The sequence below is a fragment of the Ictalurus punctatus genome, chromosome 9, assembly GCF_001660625.3.
Source record: "Ictalurus punctatus breed USDA103 chromosome 9, Coco_2.0, whole genome shotgun sequence".
Taxonomy (NCBI): Eukaryota; Metazoa; Chordata; class Actinopteri; order Siluriformes; family Ictaluridae; genus Ictalurus; species Ictalurus punctatus.
This window is the reverse complement of record NC_030424.2, coordinates 8,067,501-8,079,894: the sequence shown is the minus strand read 5'-3', so window position 1 is coordinate 8,079,894 and position 12,394 is coordinate 8,067,501. Positions and strand designations below refer to the sequence as shown.

At 39.2% G+C, this 12,394-nt stretch overlaps 1 protein-coding gene across 2 annotated transcripts in view; it reads right to left on the bottom strand.

The window, feature by feature from the left end:
* Positions 1-140: 140 nt before the first annotated feature.
* strn3 (striatin, calmodulin binding protein 3) overlaps positions 141-12,394 on the bottom strand; it is a 38,156-nt gene continuing 25,902 nt past the window's right edge. For both annotated transcript variants that reach the window (XM_017475806.3, XM_017475805.3), the window contains exons 8-16: positions 12,311-12,394; positions 8,799-8,974; positions 8,590-8,637; positions 8,307-8,428; positions 5,087-5,254; positions 4,515-4,655; positions 2,986-3,093; positions 2,572-2,658; positions 141-1,752 (exon numbers count right to left, since the gene is read on the bottom strand). The exon at positions 12,311-12,394 is cut by the window's right edge and continues 53 nt beyond it. In XM_017475806.3, the coding sequence (XP_017331295.1) occupies positions 1,583-1,752; positions 2,572-2,658; positions 2,986-3,093; positions 4,515-4,655; positions 5,087-5,254; positions 8,307-8,428; positions 8,590-8,637; positions 8,799-8,974; positions 12,311-12,394 (1,104 nt within the window). In that variant the 3' untranslated portion in view covers positions 141-1,582. The remainder of the gene's footprint in view (positions 1,753-2,571; positions 2,659-2,985; positions 3,094-4,514; positions 4,656-5,086; positions 5,255-8,306; positions 8,429-8,589; positions 8,638-8,798; positions 8,975-12,310) is intronic.

The window sequence follows — 12,394 nt, the reverse complement described above, 5'->3', positions numbered from 1 at the left end:
TTCAAAGATTAATTTCTCCAGCGATCCATATGCTTCAAAATGATTCAGTCTTTCGTTTTAATCTAAAACAATATTAAGATACACACTGCTGGTTATTAATCACTAAAGAAAAGAGGCATAAAGCAGTGAGATGGAACAGGTTCAATATACAGGTACACCATTTAATATTTATTATAGACATTTTATATACATGACTTTTCAACAGGTGAATTCTGCTATGTGGTACAGTCTTTAAAATCTGCTAACTCAATTTGTAAATCAAAAAAAAAAAATAATAATCAAAACCCTTCAAACTGATCAGAACCTTTTTGGGAAGACTAGAAAAAATACTTTATTGTATTAATCATGCATTAGACAAAACAAAAGGTCTTAGTTACACCATAAATTGTAGGTTTAAAAATAAAATGGCTTATAAGATAAATGGTAGGGACAGAATAACAATTCGGCTGCGTTTCACCCAATGCTAGTTATCCAGATCCCTTAACTTATAAAAATGCAATAAAGATAAATTTAAACTTCATCTTCAGCCTAGGATGAAACCATGTTTTAAAAAGAGCAAAACGTTTTCTTTCTTCTTGCTCTTCTACTTTCTTCTTAAGAGCCAAATCTTACAAATTATTCTTTTTTTTTTTTTTTTTTTTTTTTACAAAAGAGGCTAAGACTAACCCAAAACAGTGAAATAAATAAGCGTTCAGTTGTCTAACCTGTGATAAATAAACTCCGTTACATTAAGATGTACAAAACCATCACATAGTGATAGGATGCTGCTGTTTACGTGTAAATATCTAAAGAGCTCTGAGGACGTGTGCTTCTACCGTTGTTCCATGATGCAGTAAAATAAAGTTAACAACACTGGGAAGGGCAAAATGTGCTGAAGCCTTCCCATGATGTAAGGTGGATTGAGATGGAGGGATTGAATGGGGAAAGCACTCCCATTTTTATTTTAAAAATGCCATCTGCTACCAGAGTCTTCAATTATATAAAAAAGGATTATAAAAACTATACTCATTTTTTACACAAAATTGTTGAAGCTAATGCAAAGGTGAAGAAATTGAGTTGAATCATGTTTTTCTTTCCTAATTTATATATAACGCTACATTAAGGTCAAGAGGGTAACTTGTGCACCCGATGCGGTAGGAGGGATTAATTCCTCTGGTGCAGCATCTTTGCCCTGGTTGTGGTCACTGATGACCTTTTGATGAACATTATACCAATCCATGGTCACTGAAACATACTTCAAATACAATGTAATTACCTCATTTTATACCCAATCAAAAAATAGACAAACACTGATGTAACTCCAGCTCTGACTTACAGTTAGGTACAGTTAACCATTTTGTTCAACTTCTAGTTTGAAGGGAAAAGAAAAGAAAACATTAATACTAAGTGGGCACTTCACCCAGGCTTCACTAAACCAACAGTCCACCGCTTAGCCCTGGCATGTTCACTCAGGAGCCACCAGAGGCTGATTCAGCGTTAGTAGCTATCGCTACTCTTTTCACAATGGCAGTGAAGCAGTCAGATCTTTCTCTCGCGGTCTGATTGTGAGGGCGAGTTTGTTCTGAATTTTGTGAATTGGGATTTATACAAATACTTTGGCCAGGGCATCTGCCCCAGCACTCCCAATGAATGCCTTAGAAGGGTGGAAGGCAACGTCGTATATGGATTCATCGGACTTCTTCCGGTGAGAGGTGACTTCCTGTACGCATGTTTTGCTGTCCAGGTTCCACAGCCGAATTGAACAGTCATGACCTGTGCAGAATAATAAACAAACAGTTACTCTCCATATTGTCAGATGTTTCAAGGTGCCCTCCTTAATTTCAGAGGGAAATGGAGGACAAACGGGCCACTCACTCTCATCCAGTGCACTGAAAAGGCTGGGTCTAAAATGCACTTAGACAAGTTGCAATTTAACTAGGGATGACTGACATCAAAGCCATTACTTACTTAAATACATTACTTAATTAACTTCAACCATTAGCCTAAGGGAGGGGTACTCAACTAAAATGTGTAAAGCCAGGTACATCAAATTTCTTGATTACAAAAGTCTGGACAATCAGTCGTGCTTGAATGGTGACAACAGCTTCTTTTAAATGCTTAACAATTAATGATTAACACAGTCTGAAGTTCTGATGTGCACTGCTGTTTCATGTCACAACATTGGGCCAACTTTTGATTAGGCTCTCTGTTCTGAATTTGATGCAATCAGAATAAGCACATAAATCTCTGTCCATTTGTTTTTTTAACATTCATTGTGAACTTTAAAAACAAAAACAAAAAACCAACAACAAGCCATGTTGGCAGTTCAGACCAGAGAGAATGTAGAGTACAATGAAAAATGGACAGACATCTAAGAGAAGCTTTCTCTTTCTGAACGAATGTCTCTGGTCCGAGGAGCTGATTTCAGCTAAATAACTTAGATATATATGAGCCAAAACAGACGACTGCGACAGACGTTGGGCTGTACTTGGCTCTCTGGTACCACATCCACCAGATGACCCCTGGTCTATGGTTTAACGCAATAAAATACATTATCAAACTAACCAGTCAAAAGGCCTTAGCAGCACTTACTTCCAGACATCAGGTAGATGCCATTAGGATCCACTGCCAGACTGGTGACAGCATCCAAGTGAGCCACCATTGCATGGATAACTTTACCTAAAGAGCAAAAGTCAAGAAATAAATCACAAATATGTCATCATTTGCTAACATGGAGAAACACACACACAAAAAAAATCTCATGTCTACTTTAAAAATGCATTTACAAAAAGTGCAGTTTATTGTTATGACAAATGCCAAACATTATATATATATATATATATATATATATATATATATATATATATATGTGTGTGTGTGTGTGTGTGTGTGTGTGTGTGTGTGTGTGTGTGTGTGTGTGTGTGTATATGTTTTGTACTTTTATGATATCAGAACAAATCAATGAGATCTCATCAGAACACTTATGATACTTCAAACAACACCTACCTGATTTATTGTCATAGAATTTGATGTGACGGTCCTCATGAGCTGTGATTGTGACTGGCAGTGTGGGGTGACTCACAACTTTATTAATGTGGTTCCCAAAAGGCAGTGCTGAGGAAAAAACCACACACACACACACACACACACACACACACACACACTTTGTGTGATGAAGATAAATAACGAATAGCACAAAGTGAAGACTTTCTGCTTTAATGTCCATGAAATCCAAATGGAAGTTTTGTGGCTTTTAGTGTGAATATGTTAGCCGTAAGGTTATCTAGAGCACTCCAAAACAAAGACAAAATTCGCATTTAGAAGACATATGCATTCAAAATTTACAGTCTCTCTCTAACACCAAGCAACAACTAAACTGGATCAACAATTTTGATGGCATCATTCTGCACTTCAGTTTCTCATCAGATTTTTTGTCCAGTCAAATGCTCTCTAGAATCTGAACTGTCCAACCCCCAGCATTATAAAAATCCATGGCACTGTCAAGTACGGCTTACCCGGGCTGTGAGGTAGGCTAAACGCTATTTGCTATTTAAAAAGGGGGAGGAGCCACTCAATATGTCCCGCTGTGACTTTCTGTTTCAGTGGAAATTAGGACAACACATTGAATAATGCTGCACATTTCAAGGCACACACTTCATGAGGACTTTTTATTTTATAGTACTTACATCCAAATTTGGTGAAAAGTGTAGGAATAATAGAACTTTTTTTTATATATACTTTTAAGGTACCAAAAGTAATTGGACAATTGTTTGTTCAGCTGTTCCTTGGACAGGTGTGTTGTTCCCTCATTATTTCACGTACAAGTAAGCAAAAAAAAGGTCTAGAGTTGATTTCAAGTGTGTCATTTGCATTTGGAATCGGTTGCTGTTAACTCTCAATATAACACTCTCAATATGATACTCATTTCCAGTGAAGTAAGCCATCAATTATACAGAAAAATCAAAACAGACTCATCGGAGAGATGGGAAACATTAGGTTGGGGATTTGCTAGTAGCAAATCTAGTATCCCATCCACCTCAAGGGCGATATTTTGAGCATGCTGAGATGCATTCTGCTCACCATGGTTGTAAAAAGTGATCATTTGAGTTAATTATCCTTCCTGGCAGCTCAAACCAATCTGGAAATTTTCTATGACCTCTCAACAAGGCATTTCCACCCAAAGAAATGTTGCTCAGTCAATGATTTTCTACTTTTCACAACATTCTCTGCAAATTTTAGAGACTGCTGGGTGTGAAGATCCCAGGACATCAGCAGATTCTGAAATACACAAACCAGCCCATCTATTGCCTCGATCAAAGTCACAGAGATCACCCTTTTTCTTCATTCTGATGTTTGATGTGAACATTAAGTGAAGCTCTTGACATGCATCTATTTTTTTGCATTGCGCTGCTGCCACATGATCTGCTGATTAGATAACTGCATGAATGTGCAAGTGTTCCTAATAAATTGGACAATGAGAGTGAGAGTATGTGTGTGTGAGCATTCTTGCATGGAGATGGACTGGATGGCCTTACTGCTCTCCTTCTGTGCTGAGCACTCTACGACAGCTTGTGAGGTCTCCAAATCATAGATGAGAACTCTGCCAGTGTTGTAGGAGGCCACCATATATGCAGGATCACAACCATTGAAATTCACAGATGTGGGAATGCCATGCTCTGCAAGGCACAAAAATACATCAGGACACCACAACAAAAACTACTACACATCTGAAATTCTGACCTATTGTCTTATATTCATTTTGTGCATTCAGAAAAGATAATGCATAAATAAATAAATAAATAAATAAATAAATAAATAAATAAATCCATCCAGTTTCTGTACCGCTTATCCTACACAGTGTTGCAGGGAGCCTGAAGCCTATACCAGGGAACTCGGGGCACAAGGCAGGGGACACCCAGGACAGAGTTAAATAAACAGTTTTTTTTTAAAAATCCAATTAATCGATTATGAAAATAATCATTGGTTACAGCCCTAATTAGAACACAACCATGGGTCTAGACTCCCTGTGACTTCATAGAGAGTACTAAACTGGAAAGATGCTTAAAGAATTTTGAACTTAAGGATAGGTTTATGGCCACACACTCACCTCTCTCTGAGTTAAAGGTGTAGAGGCAAGGCAACTTCTCCTCAGGGTTCCACAACTTGATGGTTCCATCGGCAGAACAGGACAGCAGCCGATTCTTAATTCCGCTGTAAGCCAGTCCCCAAACTGCATCAGTGTGACCCAATAAAGAGCCAGCCAAAACACTGGGAACTGAGAAACAGAGGATGCTTTAGAGATTCTAACCAGTCCAGATCTGTTTCATGCACACCATCCATTATGTGACACATGCAATAATAGACTACATGGCCAAAAAGTATAGGGACACCTAACCATCATAAAATCATACTTGCTTGCTGAACATCCCAAGCTAGAGTTTGTCCTTTGTGGCCATAACATCCTCCACTCTCCTCAGAAGGCTTTACGCTATATTTTGAAATGTTGGCTCTGTGCAGACTAAGGATGTCACGAGAACCGTTACTTTGATACCAAGTCGGTACCAACATTCTTAAAACCTGATGGTACTTATTTTTCTGCAGTAGTGATGGTACCGAGGTTGCAATTCTTCCGGATCTGGTGGGGGCAGCAAATACGCGCAAGTGTTTTAGTCGGTCCACAAGTGGTAAAGAAGAAGAACGCCTACAAGCCCACAGGAGAAACTACAGAAGTTTAGCTCTGCTTGGACCTGTTGTGAGGAAATGTGGTATGGAATATGGAAATACTTTGCATTCGAGGCGAATGACAACAAACATATAATTGATGCTCTGAAACCGGTGTGCAACCGATGCTATCGTTCATTTCAAACAAAGCGAGGAAACACCTGGACTTTGGCAAAGCACCTGAAAGACAGTCCTATATTATGTTTGTTTGAGGCAGCTGGCATTGTAGCCGTGAAACCAACTAATGTTATGCTCCATGTAATGTTTGCGATAGCCAGTTATTTGTTAACGACGCCAACGGATTGCAATGTTATAAACTACCTCCTCAGCTAATGTCACTAATAATTATTCAAATGTCCATGCTTTTAATAAATCTTTTTGGCCTGCCACCATATCAGTGAATTTAAACCAATGCTTGCATTCAGAGTATAAGGGGTGTCTGTGCGTGCGCATTTAGGAGTTCACCACCACTGTAGCCTCCACTCATTGTAAGACAGTGTTTGATAACTAAAATATCCCCCTCCCTCTCTCTCTTTTTGCGCCAGTATCAGCCAGAGGAAGATGTCCTGCAGGAGAGTTTTTAATTTAATTTTATTATTATTATTTTTTAAATATACTACACCGTGGTATCGACTTTGGTACCGAGTGTTGTGTACTTTTGGCGGGATCGGTAACGACTGCTAGATTTTTGTTATCATGACATCCCTAGTGCAGACCACTTCACTTCTTACACACCGACCTTGGCAAACCACAAAAGACATTCTAGACAAATCTGTGTGTCCAAATTTGCGGCACCAGGTTGGGGAAAACCCACATACAGTGAGGGAAAAAAGTATTTGATCCCCTGCTGATTTTGTACGTTTGCCCACTGACAAAGAAATGATCCGTCTATAACTTTAATGGTAGATTTATTTGAACAGTGAGAGACAGAATAACAACAAAAAAATCCAGAAAAACACGTCAAAAATTTTATAAATTGTTTTGCATTTTAATGAGGGAAATAAGTATTTGACCCCCTCTCAATCAGAAAGATTTCTGGCTCCCAGGTGTCTTTTATACAGGTAACGATCTGAGATTAGGAGCACACTCTTAAAGGGAGTGCTCCTAATACCAGTTTGTTACCTGTATAAAAGACACCTGTCCACAGAAGCAATCAATCAATCAGATTCCAAACTCTCCATCATGGCCAAGACCAAAGAGCTCTCCAAGGATGTCGGGGACAAGATTGTAGACCTACACAAGTCTGGAATGGGCTACAAGACCATTGCCAAGCAGCTTGGTGAGAAGGTGACAACAGTTGGTGCGATTATTCGCAAATGGAAGAAACACAAAAGAACTGTCGATCTCCCTCGGCCTGGGGCTCCATGCAAGATCTCACCTCGTGGAGTTGCAGTGATCATGAGAACAGTGAGGAATCAGCCCAGAACTACACAGGAGGATCTTGTCAATGATCTCAAGGCAGCTGGGACCATAGTCACCAAGAAAACAATTGATAACACACTACGCCGTGAAGGACTGAAATCCTGCAGCGCCCGCAAGGTCTGCTGCTCAAGAAAGCACAAATACATGCCCGTCTGAAGTTTGCCAATGAACATCTGAATGATTCAGTGGACAAGAGGAAAGTGTTGTGGTCAGATGAGACCAAAATGGAGCTCTTTGGCATCAACTCAACTTGCCGTGTTTGGAGGAGGAGGAATGCTGCCAAGAACACCATCCCCACCGTCACACATGGAGGTGGAAACATTATGCTTTGGGGTTTTTTTCTGCTAAGGGAACAGAACAACTTCACCACATCAAAGGGACGATGGACAGGGCCATGTACCGTCAAATCTTGGGTGAAAACCTCCTCCTCAAAGCCAGGGCATTGAAAATGGGTCGTGGATGGGTATTCCAGCATGACAATGACCCAAAACACACAGCCAAGGCAACAAAAGGAGTGGCTCAAGATGAAGCACATTAAGGTCCTGGAGTGACCTAGCCAGTCTCCAGACCTTAATCCCATAGAAAATCTGTGGAGGGAACTGAAGGTTCGAGTTGCCAAATGTCAGCCTCGAAACCTTAATGATTTGGAGAAGATCTGCAAAGAGGAGTGAGACAAAATCCCTCCTGAGATGTGTGCAAACCTGGTGGCCAACTACAAGAAACGTCTGACCTCTGTGATTGCCAACAAGGGTTTTTAAACCAAGTACTAAGTCATGTTTTGCAGAGGGGTCAAATACTTATTTCCCTCATTAAAATGCAAATCAATTTATAACATTTTTGACATGCGTTTTTCTGGATTTTTTTTTTGTTATTCTGTCTCTCACTGTTCAAATAAATCTACCATTAAAGTTATAGACTGATCATTTCTTTGTCAGTGGACAAACGTACAAAATCAGCAGGGGATCAAATACTTTTTTCCCTCACTGTATGGGTGTGATGGTCAGGTGTCCACATACTTTTGGCCATATAGTGTAATCACCACAGACAATTCTTTATGCACACTGCAAATGAATTAGCCTTAAAATGAAACATAAATAAATAACCATACAAGATATTGTACGAAAGAAAAGGACTAAAATAAGAGACATAGCTGCAGGGAAAAAGTATCAAGTACATGTCCTCACCATATGTATCATAAGGGTCTATGTTAGCGCTGGGGATATTCCACCACTGTATTGTTGAGTCAATACCACCGCTGAAGCACTGCTCCCCATTTGCAGTAACAGCCAGTGACAGAACAGGCCCACTGTGAAAATGCATAAATGGAATAAAATATCAGCAAACAACTGGCCACTTTTTACATTCCACCTAAACTACTAATGAGCTCACTGAGAGTGAGATTTGCTGGTGATTGTTTTTGGCTCAAAAGAACATTTAACATGGTAACAGATGAACAAGAACACTTACACATGTGCTCTAAATGTGTATATGGGCTCCACGTCAAAAGAGGCACTTCTGCAAAGAAAATTAAGAAAAGATGAGTTTAGCGTACGTCGCGCACACATGTACAGATTTGAACACTTCACTATATTAAACTCACAACTAGCCATAACCTGGTAGATTAAATATAAGTCTTCATCTACACCACCCCACAACCTAGTTACGAAAGCACTTGCTTTTTGGCAGGAACTGTCTTCTGGAGGTTCCACAGTTTGAGGGTGTGGTCTTCCGAGACAGTGACTAGCACAGGATCTACGGGATGGAAGGCCAGTGCACGCACTCCATCAAAGTGACTGCGGAGGGTGTACTTCGGATTCCATGTCTTCCTGAACGCATCCTTATTGGCTGGAAGCTGGGAATAGAAGAGTATAGGGAAGGGTGCATTTTAACAGCTCTGAAATGAAACCAGGAAGTGGCAAGTCAAGTTAGTGTAAATTATCAGTATACGGCACATGTGCTTAATATGATTAATAAGGCCTAACATTATTTACTGATCTCACTTCCTGTCTGTTCCTCCATAATTAGCAGGACAGTCAGATAATATTCCACCTAAAAATACTGCATAAACTGTGGGAGAAAAAAACCCCTGAATATGTCTGGCTGATATCATTTCTTACTTGCTTACAATAAAAGCATAATACTCTATTTGGTTGATTTTATCAGCTTGGTTGCTGATAGCCCCATTACTGCAAGACTAGACACTATTAAATGAACTGACAATGCTCTAAAAGTCTGTACCTTAGGCACTACTGGGTGCTTTCACACCTACTAGTCTGTTTGCTGAGTCTGAATTAGAGCAAAATGAAAACTTTTGGTTTGTTGGCTATTTGTTTTCTAACTGCACATAATTAAACAAAAAAAACAAAAAAAACAACAACAAATATTAATGTTGGCAGGAGGGCGGTGTAAGGCTGAAACTTTGTGTAAAGCTCCTTCATTCATAGGTCAGAAATGTGATGATGGGGAAAAAAAAAATTAAACAACACTTTGCCAAGTGTTCACAGAAAATATAAAAATTTCCCAGAGAACACAGAACCACACTCAATATAATACTAGATCATTTTGTGCGTCACATCTACCATTTATTTTCTCTTTTTTTTCATTATTCCAAATGCTCCGTCCTCTGGCTCAGTTTGCTCCTTGAGGCTGATTTTATAGGACCCAAAGAGGAAATTGCACCAGAGTTTGATTTAAATCGACTAAACATGGAGTATAAAATAACCGGAGTATCCTTATCAGAAAGAAATAAAACTGTTCCATACTATTACTCTTCTTTATTAATATCTTCGTCCAGCTCATTAAGATACCTGACAACCCTCTTTTCTGACACTGATCAAACCAATGATAAGAAATAAATCTAAAGAGAGTAATTTCAAAAATAAATCAACTGACTGGTCAGGAAGCAGCTTTAATGCACTCTTTATAGAAAGTTTATAGATATAAATAACAAAAGGCTCATCAAAAATGCTGTAATAATGTGTTGTTATTTAACAATGAAAAAACATTCTGTACAGAGATGTCTGTTTAACATGTTTATGGAAGGAACCTTAGGTGTCAGTGCTTTGTAACAGTCAGTAAGTTTTCCACAACGAGAAAGTGTTCAGGACAGAAGACTTTGAGCTTTTTGGCATGCTACATTTTTTGGTCTTAAAGTGTCATGAAACACTAAGCTACATTTTCTGAGATTTTAACAGAGGTGTTCGTATGGCACATCAGAAAAGGCAATCTTAGCATCTGTTAATTTTAACTGTAGGAGAAAGCTGGGTGGTTAATTTTGAGCTTTTTTCCACTATTTTTTGTCTTCCTGGTTTAAAATCTCAGTCACAGGCAGTGACGTGGCAATGTACTATAGTACTTCGATGACGTGTCAGTGTCTCAATTAATCATGAGCCTGCATGTTCTTATCCTATGAGAAGATGCTGTCTCTTAATTATTCATGACAGCACATGGTGCTTTCCTACAGATGTAGATGAGAGAGATGTTCAAATGGGTCGGAGGTGTTTGTTTCAGTGCTTTAAGAGTTCGAGTGTGTTTTCTCAGGAGAGGTACGAGAATAGGAGAAAGGTGAACTTTGGACTTGCTCATGAAAGCAGTTTGTGTCTGCACAATAATGCGGTACTCAGTCCCAAGGACTTTTCTATACCTTCAAATGAGGTATGTGTAATTTTAACCATGACAGTTTTACTTGCTTTTTGAGCTAATTAAACTGCTTAAAGCTCCGCCGGCCGTCACGTGCACAACTATGCAATGATAGTCCACGTTGAAAGGAAGAGCCTTCGCCTTTTTATTTGTGAAAAGCTTGAGCCTATTAGCTAACTACTACTATTCCCATCCACACTGCCTCCAGTTTTGTTTGAAGTTTTCCTCCATAGTTACACCAGGGTCTGCACTGCTATCTATTGTGTCTCCATTTAACCCTGTGGATTCAGGAGGAGAGAAGTCCTCTGCCTCATCTGCAAACTTAGTTACTATCCATCTTTATCCACCTGCCACGCCCTCTCCCCCCCTCCCTTCTTCGCACAGCCATCCACGCCCATTTAAGCTGCATTTTTCAAAAATATTGAGAGGTGGACTTGAGCTGAAAGTAACCCCTTAACTTTGATCGAGAGAGAAGAGACATCTGAGAGAATAACCGTTTATGTAAAAAATTATTGACGACAGGCCGTTGAATTACTTGAAAATAACGCAAACCCAAGGTGGTAATGCCGTTGCACCTCGGGTGTGCCTTATTTTCTAATAATTCAATGGACCGGAGTCAATTATTCCTCTCAATACCATAGTTACTACACCTCAAACATTGTTCAGATATTTTATTTCAAAACATTTGTTAGGTTTTCCTTTAAAATGTTCTTGTGTGTGGAAATAATTTATTACGCATCCCATCTCAAGCCTCCATTGCTAATACCATTGTGTATTATTTTTCTAATAATTCAGCGGCCTGTCGTCAAATATTCCTGACTTAATTCTGGAAAATCGGAATTGTCTGTCATTTTGTTTGTGTTTGAACACTAGGCTGAATTTTCCATTATTTCAGTTAACGTGGCGAAGTGATATGGAACTGTAATGCAGTCAAGACCTGACTGGAACTACTTTAATTGTGCATTTACTGAAAAATCATTGCACACCTTAGAACGTAGGTCAGCCAATCAGAATTCAACCGCACTTTGGTATACAGTGCTATAATGTAACTGTCAACAGGAACTACCTAACTTGCACTATACAACATTACACTACAAAATGCTAAAAATCATGAAGCGTCATTCATTATTAAATTAAAAATCACCACCAAATTGATATGGTTAAGGTGGACTGAAACAGTAGGGAAAGTGTTGTTGTAGGTAAACAATCGACTTTGTGTTGGGCTGCATCACACCCCCGTGTTGTATATTATTTTCCTACAACAGCACACCCCAAATCATGTGTTATTCCTTACTTAATTCTCAATATTTTTGAAAGAAACTTTATGCAAAAGTTCTATTACAGGTGGCTGTGCACCAAGTTTAAGCACTAGATAAATACCTGGTGTATTATAGTGGCGTTTAATCAGTGAAATCACCTAATTGTACAAAGGAGCCCCAGGATCATGACCGAATACCTTGATATTCTTGGGTCTTCAGCATGAGAGACTATGCGATGAAGTCAGGAGGCGCATCATTAAAAAAAATTCAAGGCATGCTGGGCCACTCACGTCATAGCCATAATCAGCATCATCATTGGACACTGTCAGGTCAGCAAGGTCCCCTAGGCCCAACACACTTTCCAAAACGTCATC